At 48.0% G+C, this 18,172-nt stretch overlaps 3 protein-coding genes across 3 annotated transcripts; 2 read left to right on the top strand and 1 right to left on the bottom strand.

Moving 5' to 3' along the window:
• Positions 1–2,601: 2,601 nt before the first annotated feature.
• On the top strand, positions 2,602–4,182 carry GLAREA_05135 (uncharacterized protein; the record flags this gene model as incomplete). The annotated part of the gene is made up of 1 exon (XM_008078424.1): positions 2,602–4,182. One exon carries the CDS (start codon positions 2,602–2,604, stop codon positions 4,180–4,182), a length of 1,581 nt encoding a protein of 526 aa, XP_008076615.1.
• A 1,103-nt stretch (positions 4,183–5,285) lies between these two features.
• On the bottom strand, positions 5,286–12,599 carry GLAREA_05134 (P-loop containing nucleoside triphosphate hydrolase; the record flags this gene model as incomplete). Its single annotated transcript, XM_008078423.1, has 3 exons — positions 5,286–5,744; positions 5,795–12,103; positions 12,156–12,599. 3 exons carry the CDS (start codon positions 12,597–12,599, stop codon positions 5,286–5,288), a joined length of 7,212 nt encoding a protein of 2,403 aa, XP_008076614.1.
• A 682-nt stretch (positions 12,600–13,281) lies between these two features.
• Positions 13,282–17,403, top strand: GLAREA_05133 (uncharacterized protein; the record flags this gene model as incomplete). Its single annotated transcript, XM_008078422.1, has 5 exons — positions 13,282–13,864; positions 13,926–15,935; positions 16,044–16,819; positions 16,873–17,116; positions 17,192–17,403. 5 exons carry the CDS (start codon positions 13,282–13,284, stop codon positions 17,401–17,403), a joined length of 3,825 nt encoding a protein of 1,274 aa, XP_008076613.1.
• Between the last annotated feature and the right edge of the window lie 769 nt (positions 17,404–18,172).

The raw sequence follows: 18,172 nt of genomic DNA, 5'->3' as shown, positions 1-18,172 counted from the left end.
TCTTCAGAGACATAGTTGATTCGTTGGATTGCAAATTGACGATGGTAGGCAAGGAAATGGAAAACACAGCTTGCACATATGTTGAGGGCCAGCAAGGGTAGTCATCGTTCATTTGACATCTTTTTGACTGACCTCCAAAACATGTAAATCTCTAACATTCTCTGTTGAATCAGAGAAGAGATGTAGGTACTTAAATTCACTTTTGATGATAATGAAGAGAAACCGCAAATTGCTGTGTTCTAGAAATATCGAGGTGATCTTTAAAGGTGCCAAATGAATCTCAAAACCCTTCGGTGAACTGCCAAACAAATCAGACGAGAGGCATTCCAGATGTAACGAGGAACAATTCGGCGAACTTTAAACAACCAGATTAAAAACCGAGTCTCGCCGAATGATGGTCATAATCCATGCAAATTGGTCGATCTCGAAGTGAGAGAAAACGTTGCATCACTGGAAAGCGTCCATAGGACTTTTCAGGTTAAACCGGGTACAAGTGTTGAATTGCAGTATTGCGTCCACCGAGTAATCAGAAATGGCACTGCTACCTACATGTTTGAACGCATGTGACGTTGGAACAGACAGTCTTGCAGTTTGAGCTTCAAGGCTGAACCATGAAGTTACTTTGCAGTGTAGCTAAGGATAGCACGGAAACTTGCATCTCGAAGTTTATCTCAAAGCCTGGATCTCGAAGTTTCTATCTCGATGTACTTCCCCACATCTTAGTGTTAAAGTTGTGGGCAGTTGATTGGCTATTGCTGTGATCATTTGTATCTCCTCAGAACGTAGTCTAGTTACCATCAAGGTAGCTAAACGTTAAAATGATGGAGACAACGGTCCGTTCAATGCAAGGCTCGGAATTAGCAGGCTGTTACTCGCTGCTTTGAAATCGTAGGCGGCAACGGAGCGATCAACATCAGAGATTTAAAGAGCGAGGCAGAGTCTGCACTAGATTCTACCGGCGTATCCCCCAGGACCTGACTATATCGTATTCGTGCTGCAAACGGCGTTTCCCCTTGCCGATCAGTGATGGTAGATGTGTGAGACCTCAACCACCAGTACACTGTGGGAAAGAGAGTGAGAGTCGCTGAGACTTGGTTTTCTCGACTGCCTCCTTCTCAATGAAGACGAAGAGACGTTTTCACCGCGCGTAAAAAAGTAATCAATAACAAGTGTTTGCGTAAAGATATAGCCACGAATTCGTAAAGAGTTGAAAGATTCGATTATTTGTAATTCCAGTTCGGCCATCTGGATTGGCCTCGATGTGGAGGAGGACTTGCGCGAAAGCATTGCCTCGCCGCATCCACGCGAAATAGTTGAAGAATAAACATGATTGACATCATTGGAGATGTTCAGACGAGAGTTTAATCCCTCATACGGAGTTCTTCGAAGCCAGAAAGACGTTGAAGACCACGTCGTGCGTCGTGACGCAAAGTCTGTCGTGGCTCTCAGATGGTGGAGCGTGGGTGCCTTACCATGGCTGGAGTCTCTGCCTCATATCTCAGTCGCCATGTCATCGAGCAATTGCCATTCGCCAAGATCTGCATAAGTTACATAAACTTGTGCAGCCTGCGTGGATAGCGGCACTGCTAAAGTGCAAGTCTATGAAAATAAAATAAGCGAGTCCAAGAGCCAACGTCTTCGGGTTTTGATACTTCCCTTCTCCCGGCTTTCATCAACATCACAACATTGATTATGGTACGACGGACACGTACTCTTTCCCTAGTAAAAATCATACGAACACGGCCTTATCTTCTATCAGTTATGAATGTATCCGAACGGTCAGTTCGCCTGTCTCCGCGTGGGCATTATGGATATTGAATACGAGGTACCTCGTCATTCACGCCATGATCAACAGCACCAGAAAAGACGGCGTCTTTCCACGTTAGCGGCTCGAAGCACCAGATGGGAAATACTTCGACGTTCATCTTCCTGTTCCTGTAAATTTCCATATTTCTGTCTGGTCGACCAATCAAGCTTTGCCCAGCTAGAGAATGTCTAATTCGAGGCACAACGGACGATCCGTCCCACCCGTTCCTGGCCCTCTCTTCTCGCTTGGCAACAAACGGTTTTGTGGGGTAAAAGCTTCAAGTTCCCTCTATCATCCTGCTTTTCTTTCTGGCTTGGCCTAGCTTGGATGTGTTGGTTGTACAGATGGTTCTCTAGTGTTGATGCGGCTCTAACCTCCAGTCAACACACTGTACTGTTAGAAGTCGCTCACCCATCTGCTAGTCATGTAGCCCTGTTCCGGCTGTCCCAGCCTCTACTGTCAAGGTTTGTGGAGAAGCTTTCTCAGCATGCTGATATCATTCGTTGCCAGGCATGCTTTCTATTCTTGGCACCTCCAGTTATTCTAAGAATGCTCTTGCACATCATCTCGTGCTAAGAATTTAGAATCGCCTAGTTGGGCGTTTCCTTGGGAACAACATCAAACTATGTGTAACGAGTTGTATAGGCGAACAAATTTCGTCATCTACAGAATTGACCGTTTGGGAAGTATATAGCGGTCAGTTTGCCTGTACATCATCCTTTCATTCCATCCTTCTCATCCTCATCTCTACACAACATCCATCTCTCATCCTTAATCCTTTTCACCCATTCATTATGAAGTACACACTCGCTACTCTTGCATTTGGCATTGGCGCCTCTGCTCGCGTTCTTCAAAGAGATGACTGCTCTTTCACATTAACCGCATCCGGCGGCCTTACTGGCAATGTCGGACAGTTGGACGATGGACAGAACCGTATCGGCGGTAACCCACCTACATCTCAAGCCACCTACTCGATCAACAACGGACAGATCACCTCGGCTGGCAAGGGATGCATTCTCACACCACCAACAACACAATTCCAGTGTGATGCTGGAGCAACCCCAACTGGAGGTTTCTCCATTGGCTCCAACGGCGCTCTCTCCCATGATGGATCTACCACCTTCTACGCCTGCCCTGCTACAGACTCAGAGTACAACATCTACACTACTCCAGTAGAGAACCAGCCAAAGTGTGTCGAGGTCGGTTTGACTGCCAGTGGATGCTATGGTAACGGCCAGCCAGCATCTAGCAAGCCAGCTACATCCGCAGCACCACCCGCACAAACCCAGACCGCACCTCCTCAGACTCAGACTCAGACTGCTCCAGCACCTCCACCACAGACGGAGACGAAGACTGCACCACCTGAGACAGTCACTGATGAGGAGACAAAAACTCAGACTGCACCACCTCAGACCGTCACCAAGGAGCAGACTGAGACTGCAACTGCAACTGCACCACCACAGACAATCACTCAGCAGACAACCCTCCCTGCTGAGACTGTCCAAGTCACGCAGACTGTGCAATCATCTTGCCCAGCACCATCCACCGTTACCGAGACCTCAGTTGTCGTCTCCACCGTTCAGGCTTCTTGCCCAGCGCCTTCAACTGTGACTGTTACCTCAATCGAGACTGCCCCAGCCCCAGCACCAGTCACTGAGACCGCTCCAGTTGCTGTTCCAGTTCCAACCACTCAGACTCAGGTCATCAGCTCCATCGCTACTGCTACCGCCCCAGTAGTCACCGAGACCCAGACCACCCAAGCCGGTCAGCCATCAGTGCCAGCAACCCAACCAGCCGGTCAACCATCAGCACCAGCAACCCAACCACAGCCAACACAGGGACAAGCAACCTCCCCAGCTGCCCCAGCCGGCACCGCACCAGCAGCCTCCCCATCAAGCTGCCCAGCAAACCTCAACGGCAACTACCAATACCCCCACTTGATCGTCCCAGTTGATTCCGCCTCCCCAGACAAGGCCGCTGGCACCCAATACAACGGCAAGGTCACCTCCACCATCTCCTCAATCTTCAACTTCGACATCCCAGCCTCCTACACCGGAACCTGCTCCCTGGTCTTCCTCTTCCCAGAGCAAAAAGACCTCGAGACCTCCTCCTTCACCTTCTCCGGCAACGGCGTCGTCGACTTCAAGCAGCTCACCACCGTCGCCTCCCAGTCCACCACCTTCGCCAACCAAGGCGAGTCCAAGGACCTCGGCACCCAGACCGTCACCCCAGGTACCTCCACCGTCGTATCTACCTTCCCCTGCCCAGCCGGCCAGGCCGTCAGCTACGAGATCAGCGCCGTGTCTGGTACCGATCTCGAGTTCTTCCAGGACTACAACCCAAGCCCAATCGGCTTGTACGTTACCACCTGCTAAATCAGCATACCACATGGTCTAGCAGAGTAGCAGGGTGTTCCAGAGGATGAACTTTCAGATAGAAGACGGTGTATTAATATGGGTTTTACCACTTTCATTAACGAGAACCATGAATAGGGATATTATGAAGCTATAACAATTTTTTGGGCAAAGGAATTTATGGATATGGATTAGGTTGGATTGGATATGGGGGAAATGGATACATCATAGTCATGCCTAGCGCTATCTAAAAGTAATTTGAGAAAAATATAATATTTTCATACTTAATTGTTTGATTCACTTTGTCTGTGTGAATCAAATACATGTTCGTCTGTTAGTACTAACCTTCAAGAGTTGAGGAGTGCAACAATTGTCTGAAAATGTCTATATAGCGTTGATTTAGAGCCATCATCAAACTTGAAAATTTAAAAGCACAAGTTTCTCTGCCACTGCCAAACTCTCGACACACACCTAACTCCCCTACCTACTTCAACCCTTTCAAAATCACCTCATCATAACACCCATCGGCCGTCATGCCCGCGAACGCTCTTCTGCTAGTTTTTACCTCACAAAAACACTTACAAATCCAAGCTATTTCAACTTGGGAACTATCAAAGTCTGTGATCCCTAGCGATGTGCGTCTCTGCACGACAACATGAGTATTATTAAAAGGGTTATATACCTTAGTGGAGATAAGCGATTGTGTTATCTATCTTCGTGTGTTTACGCTCGACTATAAATGATCGTGTATGTTCCGTATAAGGTTAAATGACATTGAGTAGATCTTTTGAAGGTTTATACTCTTTAGGGTCACTTAACTAACGATTGGGATGACATAGGGAAGACTCTTATCACAGTAATCAGTAAAATCTTCTACAAAACACGTGTCATCCACCAAGACGTTTTGCGTACAGAAAGAATTATTCAGTATAAAAACATCTTATGTATTAAACCCACGCCCCACCAACCCCCCCACCACTAAACAATTAGTCTACAAACAGAAAACCCCCATACGCCCAAAAAACCCCACATCCAGGACACCCCAACCCCAAAAACACCACTCAAAATACATGATACCCGCATTATACATATATTATACCCCCCAACACCCCCTTTTACCACCCTCATAAAAACCCTTTACTCATACTCATATGTCGATTACTACCATGTCGATTGACGCTACTCTTCCGTTTCGGAATCTCGATTCCATTCTCCTCGGCGCTCGCACCCAACGTCCAAGTCGAGGTACCACTTCGAGTCAGGATATCCTTTCCTCTCATCGCTTTCCAGCCATCTAATTCACGTTCTAGACGCAGAGCCTTCTCGCGCTCCTCGCGGAGTTCGCGTTCCGCTCTGCGCGCGCTGAGCTGGTTCGCAGAGTCGCTGCTTTGAAGTTCGTCGATGGTTTTCAGGAGTTTCTCGGCGCGATCACGAGCACGTGTCACGTCTTCCTCGAGTTGAGCGTTGATCTTGTCTCGACGGTCTATCTGAGACTGGAGATCTTTGACAGTTCGGTCGACATTGCGGACTGATCGCTGAGATTTGTTCTTCTCGTTTTCGTGGGACTCAAGTTGTGCTTCGAGCTAGAAATTTGTCAGTTAATGAGAATAAAATCAGATCACGTGATGCTTACCTCTTGAACACGACCATGTAAGAACCTGACATCTTGACTAGCGCTAGAATAACCCTTAGTCTCAAGATCGACCAGTTTGACCTGATGCTCCTTTAGAGACTTTTCGAGAGCAGCCTTTTCCTTGTTGAGCTGAGCCGTCATTTCTCTTTCTGAAACGATGTCTTTCTGCATCTCAACCGCTAGAGCTTCTGCACGGCGCATTTTGCCGACAGCTGCAGCGGAAATATCTTCTTGTTGCGCAAGATTAGCCTTGAGCTCCAGAATTTCGCGATCGATACCAGCAGCGTTGCGTAGAGCTGGGCTGTCGCTTCGTGACAGATCATCAAGGCCGGCTTTCGCCTCCTCAAGACGAGCCTCGAGTGCACGCTTTTCTCTATGGAGGATGTCGCGTTCTGCGTTAAGCTCATCAATAGATGCACGGAGCCCACGAACTTGAGACAAGAAGCTGACAATCTTCTCTTGCGCGTCTTTGTGGGCATTGACGGCCTCATCCCGAGAGGCTGACAAGTCTGATAACGTCGACTCAAGACGAGCCTTCTCCTTGGACCAGGTGGAACTATTGAGCACTTCATCGTCCCACTTCGACCGAAGTTCATCAAGCTCTTCTCTTAATCTAGTGTTCTCAGCTTGCTTAAAGAGCTTTTCTTCTCTCGCAATATCGAGCTCGTTCGTCATGGTCGCGAATTCGGCTTGATACTTCTTGCGCGTCTGTTCCATACTTGACTCCTTGTCCTCAATATCCATGGCCCGTTGACTACGATAATCTTCAAGCTCATGTTGCAGTCGCTTCCTGGCTTGAACAGCTGCTTCCAAATCCGCTGAGATATCCTCAAGCTTTTCTTCATATCGCTGATTCTGTCGCTGAAGATCCTCAATCGTCGAATCCATCTGCTTGCGTTCAGACATAATCTCCGCACACGTTTCTTCAACTTCCTTGGCTTGTGTTCTTGCAAACTGTTCTGCCCGTGACGCTTTCAGCACTGCGATTTCGGCCTGTTCGAGTTTACTGAAATATTCATCGGCTCTGCTTTTGTACAACGACAAACTGGAAGTCACATCAACCAGTTTAGACGACTCTGCATCTAGTCTGATCTGAAGATCGGCGAATTCTTGCAGAAGTTGGCTTCTGCTTGCAGCGTCCTGATCCCTCTGAAGACTCAATTCTTCGAGATCAGACTTGGCATCTCTAAGGTCTACCTCCAAGGTTGCGCGCGCATGCTTCATGGCTTCGAAATGCTTTTTTGTATCCATCAAATCAGCAACAGTGTCCTTGTGAGCATGCAATAGAGATCGTCGTGAATCCTCTTGGTTATTGATGAGTTCGAAAAGTTCCTCATGCGACCTTGTTTGGACATCACGAAGGGACAACTCTCCGGACTGGATGCTCTTCTCCAGACTAGAAACTTTTTTGGCAGAGTCGTCGAGAAGCTCGTGCAGTCTACTGTTAGCCTGCTCGAGTTTTTGAACTCGTCGAATAGATGGACTGTCTTCTGGCCACGACTCGCGTGATGGCGTAGATCGTTCCAGTTGGCTCTGCAAATGTCTATTTTGCATCTGTGTAAGCTGAAGCTGATTTTGTAGTTCTTCGTAATCAGCTTTGAGATCCATTCGGTTGTTAAAGCTCAAAATATCAGCAGTCCGGTCAGACCGTGCAGAGTCTTGTGCCGCTTCGGTACCACTGCTTGGAAATCGTCTAGTGGGCGTGGAGACATTTGAGCGAGGTCTGCCATTTAGCTTTTCGCGGAGACGAGTTGGTGATTGATTGAAAGGGACCTGGTTTGGGTGTATTTCTTCCAACATAGGACGTGTTGGTGATTGCTTTCCCCCAGCCTCGCCGAATTCATCCTCGTATCGTCGACGCAAGTCAGACAACTGTGCTTCTGCATTTGAACGACCTGCGCTTTGAACACGAAGATTATTGTGCAGTTCCTCGACTTTCTTCATAAGATTAGGCACAAGATTTGGCTGTTTTGTAGGACTGCGGTCACTTTCGCCATCGTATTGAGGCACAGGAGTTGTCATCTCAGGATCCACGATTTTCATCAACTCCAGGACCTCTTTCTCCCGGGCGTCGATAATTGACTGAAGCTGTCGGTTTTTAGCTTGAGCTTGAGAATGAAGTTGGCGTTCATCCTCCAGTTGGCGATTTGCCTCTGCGAGTTGGCTGGTGAACGTCGAAGATGCTTTCTCAGCGTTCCGGCTAGTCTTGTGTTCACGTTCAACTTCATGGTTGAGGTCCTCTAAAGTTAAGGATAACTTTTCTTTTTGCTTTTCGAGTGCAGCTAACGCCAGTTGCGCGTCACCTAGTTGCCGGTGTAACCTCTTGTTCTCTTCATCAACTTTGGCTTTTTCGCGTTGCAGGTTGAGCAGTTGGTTGCGAGAAGTCTCATTAGCCCTCGATCCAGACCTGGCAAGTTCTAAGCCCTTTTGTTGGAGTTTGTTCAGAAGTGCCCGGTTATCATTTTCGGACGCCATAAGACGACTCCTGACTGTATTAACTTCCCGTTCGAGTCTTTCTTTTTCAGTGTCGTTTCGCACTCCAAAATTGGCAGATTCGGAAATGATTGTGTTCAAATGCTTGACTTCTCGATTAAGTCGATCGCACTCCTCCTCAAAGTAAGTTGCACGAGATTGTTCAGCTTCCAGGTCTTTTCGGATGCTTGCTTCTCGCTCACGAGCCTGTTGAAGAGCTGCCCGATCGTTGGACAGTTGCGCTTGCTTAGTGGCCTCCTCGAGGGCAGCTGCGACATTCTGTAGTCGCCGAAGTTCCGATTGCGATTCCATGCGTTCCTTTTCGGCTGTAGCTCTTGCTTCTACAGCCCGTCGAAGAGTATCCTGTTGAGAGTAAAGTTCTTTCTCTATTCTAATCTTGGAGACATTGAGTTCTTTGAACTCATTATTCAATTTCTCGTAGCGGGCCTCCGCAAGTAGTTGAACGTCATCCCTCGACTGACGCTCGGTACTGAGCTCTTTCTGAACATCTGACAATTGCTCCTTGAGGTCTGAAATTTGATTTTCGAGCATCCTGCGATTCTGTCCTGCTTGAGCATCTTCATTGAGTTTCGCGTCGAGCAATTTCTTGGCGTCTGCTGCCTCTCGCTCAAGGTGTGCCTTCTGAGTTTGCATAGCGAACATCTCAGCTTGGACTTCTCGCAGACGACTGGTAGTCTGCTCCTTGTCCTTCATCAATGACTTTTGTTCACTATCGAAATTTCTGCGTTCATCTTCGTACTTCCGGTTATCTGACTTTAGTACCGCGAGTTCACTTTCTTTCTTGCGAACAAGATCTTCGTAACTCGAGGACGTTGATGAAAGGTCCGCAATTTGCTTGTGAATACGGCGATTTTCTGCGGCAAGCTCGTGTTCTCTTGCATGGGTAGCCTGAAGCTCCTTTGTCGCCTTTGCCAACTTGACATCAAGATCCTGATCCACCTTGAGCAATTTGCCCTCCAGATCGGTGACTTTTCGATCCTTAAGATTCAACTGGCTCTGAAGCATATTTACCTCTTGCGTCAGGCGCGATTCTTCGGCACTTCTTGCAGACTGGCTGTGGGCTAAGTCTTCTAATTGCGCTTCCAAGCTATCGAGGCGTTCCGAGAGCTCACGCTTCTCGAGCTCTAACTTGGCAATGATTTGGCCTGCCTGCTCCAATTGGGTTCTCCACTGCTCGGAGTTCTGTTCTGCCTTTTTCTTTGCTTCAAGCAGATCATCTAGCTGATCCTCGAGTTTCTCCTGGTCGTCGAGAGCTCCTGATAATTTGTCACTCAACTCTGTTTCTCTCAACTGCAGACGTTTGAATATCTCCTCCTTGTCCAATGCAAGCGCTCGTTCGCTTTCAAGAGTTTGCTGGACGCGCTGCATCTCCGTGTAGGTATTTCTGCGTTCTTCATCAAGACGTTGTCGTTCTTCAGCCTCTTGCTTCATTTTCTCGTTGAGTTTTGATATCATTTCATCGCGCTTCTTCACCTCACCAGAGGTCCGAGTAGCACCCAGAAGGGGTTTCATTTTGACAAGCAATTTCCACCATGGATTTTCACACAGATCCAAGTATACTTGGAAGTTTCTCTGTATGATTCTAGTTGCTTCTGCTCTATAGAGTCTCTTGTGGGCGATTCGGCGTTGCGTGAATCCCCGCGCAATCGACTGAAAGCGGGACATTATTTCTCGGATCAATGCGTCACGCTGCTCTTCCAGCTCAGCCAGCACACCTGCTCTAAAGAACACCTTGGTCAAGCCTACGCGGAACAATGCCTTGTCTAAACCGAGTTTCTCAAGCATTAGTGACGCAGCCATTTGTCCTTCCAAATACCCCTTCGGCATGTTCCTACACAGCACTTCGTAACGCTGGCGGAATTCTGAGAATGGCAGTCGATTTGGGAATCCAGTCCGAGCAATTCTGATCCCTTCGAGCACACCATTGCATCGAAGCTGGTCTAGTACTAACGGCGCGCTCAGCTGCTTGGGTCGTTTCTTGTGGTTAGGAATGATGCATCGCACAAAATGCGGATGTGTAGAATGGAGTTGAGCCATTAGACTGGATAGCTGTTCCTTGTGCCTCTGAGCGACGGTCCGGAACAAGCCCTTCTTCACACGGCTCCGAGTCGCTCCAAATTCTTCGTCGACGTCTGCGCAGTCAGCAAACAGCTCAGCGACGTGCTTGTCTGTGGAAATTGCTAATAAACGAGTGACATTGTCGTTAAGGGGGTCCTTGTTTTTTTCCAGCCATCCTTCCGTCGAGTATTCAACTTCGGCAGCATAATGAGTAAGCAGAAAACCTTGCCCAAGCCGAGCTGCTCGGTATTTTGGTGTTTTTCGGTCCCATAATGAGTGCAATTTCTCCGTGAAGGATTTATCAGTCGCTTTCGGCATGACAGAGTCTTCGTCGAGACAAGAGAAAATACCGATAGGGTTTGGAAGCTCGATGAGATCGATGGTTGGCTGAAGATCATGGCCAAAATCAATGAACTTCCACTCAATTTGTTCTCGGGCATATTCCTCCTGTTCCAAAACGAACATATGGTGGTTGAAGAACTGCTGTAACTTCTCGTTGGTGTAGTTGATACAGAGCTGCTCAAAGCTGTTATGCTCGAAAATCTCGAAACCCGCAATATCGAGAACGCCGATGAAATGCGAATCGTCCATGCCCATTCCAGACCTGTCAAGTTGTCGATTTATGCGGGTTACCAAGTCGCCGAAACTCCTCTCATAAATACCCTTTGATAAAGCATCAATTGCAAGACGTACTTGGTCTGGTGTCTGTACCTTTTCGACCCACTCCCGTCCTGCCTTAACTCTAGGATGTAGCAATCCTCGTAAAAATGGTTCCAGTGGTATTCCGAGTAACTTGCAGACCTTCTCCGCTTGTACAGAAGCGTCCGCTGCTAAGCGCGCTTGATCACTGCCTCGAATCTCTTTCATCACGGTTACATTTCCAAGGTGTAAAACAGCTGCGATGGTCCGGAGTATTGATGATTGTTCCTCTTCGGAGAAGCCCATGATGTTAAAAGCTTCGATCAACACTTGCCATTCGTCGCGGTCTGAGACCCCAGTAATTGTGTCGTGACCATCTCGAGTATACGCGAAATCTCCGACATCCAAATCATCCAAAAAGAAGTCCCGCTTCAATTGGCGATCCGCTCCCTTTAGAAGTTGATAGAAAACATGGTAATTACGTTCATGCGAATTCAACCGAACGACTCTTGACTTTTCAAGCAAATACCAGTCTATAAAAGCGCCAGCAATGGTTCCCGCACGCGTGAACTCGATACGAATAAATTTTCCAAAACGTGAAGAGTTATTGTTTCGGACGGTCTGCGCGTTACCAAAAGCCTCCAATATCGGATTCGCGCGAAGAATCTGTTGAGATAGGTTCGAATGCTGATGTCCTCTACTTTTGACGGGCGATTCTGAGTGTGCTACTGCAGCAAGATACTGAATGACTTTCTTGGTATTTTCTGTTTTCCCAGCACCCGATTCTCCGGTAACCAGTATACTTTGGTTTTCGCCTTCATCTACCAAGTTCCGAAAGGCTTCGTCCGCCATAGCATAGATATGTGGTTTGGTATCCTCGCGGCTTTGGCCTTTGTACATGTTGATATACTCGTTGCTGTATATTGGAAGCGAACAGTATGGGTTAATGGTAACCAGGAAAAGTCCCGAATACGTGTATATCAAGTCGGCTTGATATCGCATATGAAGGTTGTGCACTACAGAAGCCTCGTTCAAATGAGTGAGTTCTGCCATATCATCTGCTTTGTCGAACTTCGCAGGATTGACCTTGTCGACAGTGTCTGAGTTTACTTCGCGTTGCTAGTATTAAATTAGCTGATGGTTTCTTGAGAACAAGCTCAAAACTTCTTACACTACCGTCGTCGCATTGTACAAGTATTTGATTATTATCCAGCTCTTCAACCACCCATCCTTTCACGAAAGCAGACTCAGCATCTTTTAGCCAGACGTATCTCTTCCCTGAAAAGTCGTTTTCTCCCTCAATTCCCTTGATTGTCTCTGAGCGGCGCATTTCATCCCCTTGGATGAATGATGGCGCAAAGGTGCTAGATGCTTGAGTTCCCGCCTTCGAGTCTGTTCGATGTCGCGAATTCAGAGTTTTGTTAGGAGCCACAACGCCCGCAAGAGAGGAGTACGACTGGTTCCGAGCGTGCGAAGGACTACTGTTTCCGGACAGCGGCGAGGTCATGATCATAGATTTGGGTCGACCATTTCTGGGTATAGGAGCGGGTGAGGGCGATGGGGAAGAGTTTCGAGCAAAAGGATTATTCCGTACATGTCCTGAATTAGACGCCATCATGTACGCATTCCGTGTATTTCGAGAAAAGGTTGTTGCGAGTTGGGGCTCTTCAGATGCAGGAAGCCATGCAGGTGAGGATTAGAAGTGAGATTCTACAAAGAAATGAAAGCAATGCTTAAATTACAAGTGAGCGAGAGACGGCAAATTGTCGAGTGCCGAAGAAAGAGCAGATGTTGTCGAATGGTGGTCGCTGGTGGTGTTGTTTTGTTCGAAGAGCAGACACGACGCTGAGTGGCCCATGGCTGAAAGTAAACAAAGCTACGCACCCCGGTTGTCGCACACCCATCATGACGCGGTCACATGATGGCAAATTCACGGTCATGCGCTAGTACACTCGTGGTTGGCGCGTACCTATTCAGCTTGACTTATCAAAAGATTAAGAAAGACTGGTTTAACCTTAAACACAACTTAATTCATCACACCGCATTCAACCACATCGACGAAATACTTGGACTGAATTAGTCTGTCGCTCCAGATTCTGGATGTCCCGTGCGTCTACTTCGCTCGTTCATTCTTCGGCCGTGGCCAGACACTTCTCTGTTCATTTTCTTTTTAGTCGCAAAATGCTTCTGAGCGCGATCTGAACAACAAACGTTCGCCATTTCCAAATTTGTCTCTAATAGCACATCGTCACATCCGCACAAGAGTGCCAAGTTTACAGGAGACTGTTACTGTCACGATGTCAGACTATCCGAATGCGCCTGCCTATGGCATCAACTATGGCGCACAAGATCAGACGAACCCTCCATATGTCCCTCCAGCGTATCCAACACAGTACATGCAACCCGTAGATGGTAATGGCATGGCATCTAGTTATGACATGTCTAATTCCGCGTACGGATACAATGGGCCTCCACCAGCCTTCAGCGCTTCAGCCATTGCTTCGGGGGTGCCACCCCTTCCCATATTTCCAGGTTGGAATCAAAACCCGGGTCATTTGCCCACATATAATTCCCACAATGGTCAGCAGTACATGAGTTACTCTGATCAGAATGCGCAAAACTCTCACCAGAACTCTCAATATTTCGTCGCACAACCCCCGCCATTATATCAACCTGTTTCACAACCTTCTCGAGTATATGACGAAGGCGAGGTGAGCGAAAGTGAGATGACCGGTAGTAGACCGCAAGTAAATAATTCCAACTCGTCCTATGGAGGCATACAGTATCCTGCAAACAACCGTGTAGGATATACCATGCCGTCACAGCAAACTATGTATCCGACATCTCAGGAGCAGACCCAGCAAAGACCTTTCATAACTTGTGAGTAGATGATTTCGCTCTTTCCTATTCTGCGCAGACACTTTTACTGACTGCTGAGCAGCTAATCCCCAATCGTTTCCCTCGCGACACTCTCCGCACACAACCATGCAGCAGACAGACGGCTATTCTCCCTACGCTTCGCCTGTTGATTTGGGCCTCGGCGAACGTGTAAACGAAAAGCAGCTTCATGGATCAACAAATAATTCTAATAACAAGCTTAATATGGCGGGAGATACGAGTCATGGCAAGCAAAACGGAATCCCTAAGTTACCTGGAGCACAGTCTCATCAACCTAATAATGGTCTGCCGAAAATAGGCGCAGTTGCCAAAAGCCGAGCAGCTTCGTTGTCTGCAAACAATCCCTCCAACCAAACATCCAAGACCCAGAAACCAAAATCTCTCGAGGAAGCTCAGAAGAAAGCATCGGCAGCGATTCTCAACCTCTTGCCATACAACATTCGATATCAGACGTATTTAGATGAAGGGTTCGCAGAAGATTTAGTTGGACGATTGTTTGATGATCTTCAGATTTCTCGGGTTTTAGCCAAAATCAACAACGATGTGGGCGCCTCCAGGCATGGTGCTAACGATGAAACTGGAGAAATATCCCACCCAGTTGTAAGCAAGGCCGCAGAAGTTGTCCCGAAACCTCAATTATCGGAGAAGTCGGGTGCAAGTGAGCTCATACCTATGGCCGTAGAGAGGACAGCCACACCAGACACCACTACGTTACCTAAAATCATCGCACAACCAACGACTGTCAATCCATCTGTGTCGATGTCTGAAAAGGATCGAGCGCTACAACTAAAAATGGAGGCCCTGAGGAAATCAAGAGAGGAACGTGCTCAAAAGGCTGCTGCGAAAGCAAGTACGAAGTCGCCAATAGATGCTACACCTCCAGTTCCGCTCCAAGTCCAGCCGCAAGCACAGCCATCCATCTCTGAAGAATCAACTAAATCTACTACCGATCAGATAGGAGATCTTTCTCAGCAGGCTGCACCAGCTAAACCTGCAGAGCCACCGGTCCCACAGCCCTCGCCAAAACAAACTGCTGTTATTCAAACCAAGGTATCAAGTATCCCGGGTCTCTTTTTGACTTCAACTGATTCTACCTCCACACCAACATCAACGAATGCGGTCACCACCACGGTATTGACTTCAACTCTTCCCAGGAAGCGACCTGTTGCCGCCGACTTTGACCCCCCGAATACTTCGGCAACCCAATTCAAGCGACCATTTGGCCAAAGCCGAACTGAGCGACCGGTAGTGATCGATGTTTCTGAAGATGAGGCAGATTCAGACGACGAAGATGTCGCCATGGACCTTGAATCGCAGGCCGATCAAGACTCTCCGGTACAATCAGCACGTAGATTATCCGAACAGCGACCCGCAGCCTACAACCTTCCACCGCTGACTGATTTTCCTCCACGTAAACCATTTACGTCTCCGCCCAATTCATCCGCAGCTAGTACGCCCCCCGGCTCCCAGAGTGCACAGAAGTCGGGGCTTGGTGGGAGACCCGAAGTTCTTCAGCAAAAGGAGACCGAAATCGAACTACTGAAGAAGAAAATTGCGGAAGCTGAAGCAAGGAAAAAGGCTAGGCAGACCCCAACAGGAACTTCAACGCCTATGGGCCAGATTGAGAGCAAGGCCGTCAGCAACACCAATTTAGCTAGCAATGTTGAAGCCTCGATGAAGATGCAGCAATTAATCGGGATTGCAGAGCACAACGTAAACTCGACCCTGGATCAGATTTCTGAAACTCAAATTGCGGAGTCATCAAAAGCAGCTGAGTTGAAAAAGATAGAAGACGAGCGAAAACGCCTTCGTCTTCAAAAGCTAACCTCTGATCTTCCTCTGGTGGAAAAAGAAGTGCTCGAGAATCAGTCTAAGCTGGAGAACATGCGTGCTGAGATGGCAAGACTAGAAGAGGTGGTTCGAAAGAACAATGAAGCAAAGCGTTTGTTGACAGAAGAGATGGATCGTTTGGGTAGAGAAACCGAGGAGCAACTGCAAGTTCAAAGAGAAAAGCTACATAATCTGGCGAAGGAGGAGAGTGACGTTATCAATGGTAAGTCTTGTCTTTCTGTCATTTGATACCTATATTTGCGGTTCTCCTTTACAAGCTCCACCTCCGTCAATCGACCTATTTGAAAGGGCCACCCAACTTACTCTTTAGCGGAACACGATGGCCACCCGACAGCGAAAACAGATTTGGTTGCCGCTCTACCTCTGACAGAGAACACCAACGAAGCTGCTTTGTCTTCTAGAGAAGTATCACAGCATCGAGAAGCCACACCGGCTGTAGCCGATCAAGCCCCAGCACTCATTGTGGAAACTCCGCCGCAGATATCAGAAACTGCGCATGAAACGCCCGAAATTACGGTAGGTGAACTCGTTCAAGATGAGGTGTTACCTCTACCTCTGCCACGCCATGATCCCGAAACCAAAGAACAGACGTCTGCCGACCGCGCCCTCGAGGCGGCTTTGCAAGAGGCGGTCCGCGCCGAAGCAGACTCTCACGCCCAAGGATATAGTGATACTGAGATGGAAACATCTTTTGCCCCTGACCCAGACAAATTGATGCCAGCTTCAGAGATCGGGCCTGATAGTCCAGACTATTCCCCTGTCTTGGAGCGAGCAGTCCCTGTCGTGCCTGAAATTGAGATGGCTGAAGATTCAGATATTTATGAGCCACCAGAAGGGACGCCCCCAGTGGATGAACCTTTGAAAGTTCTTAATCCGCCTTCACCTTCGCCCTCTTTTAGTCCAGCTCCACCTGAGGCAGACTCCAGATCTGTGCCGGTCGAGGAGACCTCAGGTGTGGTCAGCGAGATCAAGGAACGCGAGCCTGAACAGCAACCAGAGCAGCAACCAGACGATCATGAAAAGGGCCAAATAGTACACAAGCAGACACCACCGCAGGCAAACAGCAAATTGGTACCAGTTGCCCAAGTAACGATTTTTCTTTTCCATTTGCTAAAGTTGTGGCTCTAACTTTCAAGTAGGATGAGTCAAGTGCTCCAGCCACCACAACGGAACTCTTCACGCCTTATCAGAGTCCCCTCAAGCGTTTTCGTGCATTCCGTTTTCATCCAGCTTACAAACAAGAGGTAGCGGGTGGGCTTAGATCGCTTACCTATAGTAACAAGATCGATCCAAACAAAGAATTCTGTCGCTACGAGCTGGCAGGTGGGATTTGCAACGACACGAACTGTGAATTCCAACACTTCAAAAGCATAAGGATTCCTGGTGGGTTTATCAAAGCTAATGATTTCGGGCTTAATCTTTCCATCGCCCCCGTCCCTTAGGCTAACACTTGTATAGATGACGCTGTACTCACGGCGCTCGGAAGCCCTGACCAGTTCGGTCCTACACAGCGAGCCAAGTTTTGTGCAGGGCTGAAAGGAGTCTTGACCGACTTGCGGGCCAGAAAGATTAAAGATTTTGATATGATTGCCGACGAAATTATCGCTCACAGAGCCAAATTCCTTGGCGACGATTCCAAAGTCCTTAATCTCGAGGGTATAACGATATAAGAGCAGATGCATTGCACCTCTGAACTGTAAAATCACTCTACCCCCTTATTTCTTTTGTTCATGATCCTTCAAGCCTTGCTCGATAGCTTCTGAGACCATTTTTTCCTGAGACGTTTATTTTCGCACTGTAAAATTCTCGACCTTGAAATGACCCAGTCATGATATATTCAAGGCTTGGGATTCGGGTACAATGCATGGATCGGTGTTTTCTGCATGGCACGGAGTTCCTTCCTCGATACCCAGAACAATGTCCCACGTTGAGTTGATAAGGAGAAGGAAATGCACTGTGAGTGTATGGTCCAATGTTGATAGCGATGATATTACAATAATACATTATGTTCCTCGCAATAATTCCTTCGCCGTTAAAAGTAGTATCTTTCTTGTCTATATCACTGGAGATACCGAAGTTGGTCTATTACCTACTCTACTTAATTACTGAGGGCTCAAGAACAATCCTATCATCACATGACCATCCACCACTCCCGTGGCGTTACGGACCAGACCCCTACTCGGCAGAACATTTAGGTTCAAATCACGACATAGCAATCGCATGTCTCATCATCTCACTAACCCTCAGAACAGCACCAGTTCCGCGCATCTCCCTCTCGCAATTGGATAAGAAATGCCATACTTCCCACAAGTTCCCCCAGCACGGTCGGTACTAGATCGATCCGCGGGACGCTGTCATCGCGGCAGCTAGGGGAGGTCTGGGTATGGACATCGAGTTTGGGGGGTGAGATGATGGGTATTTGGGCAGAGGCTACGTAGG

Source organism: Glarea lozoyensis, assembly GCF_000409485.1.
Source record: "Glarea lozoyensis ATCC 20868 chromosome Unknown GLAREA10, whole genome shotgun sequence".
NCBI lineage: Eukaryota > Fungi > Ascomycota > Leotiomycetes > Helotiales > Helotiaceae > Glarea > Glarea lozoyensis.
Note: the sequence above shows the minus strand (reverse complement) of the source record. Positions and strands in the feature narration are given on the sequence as shown.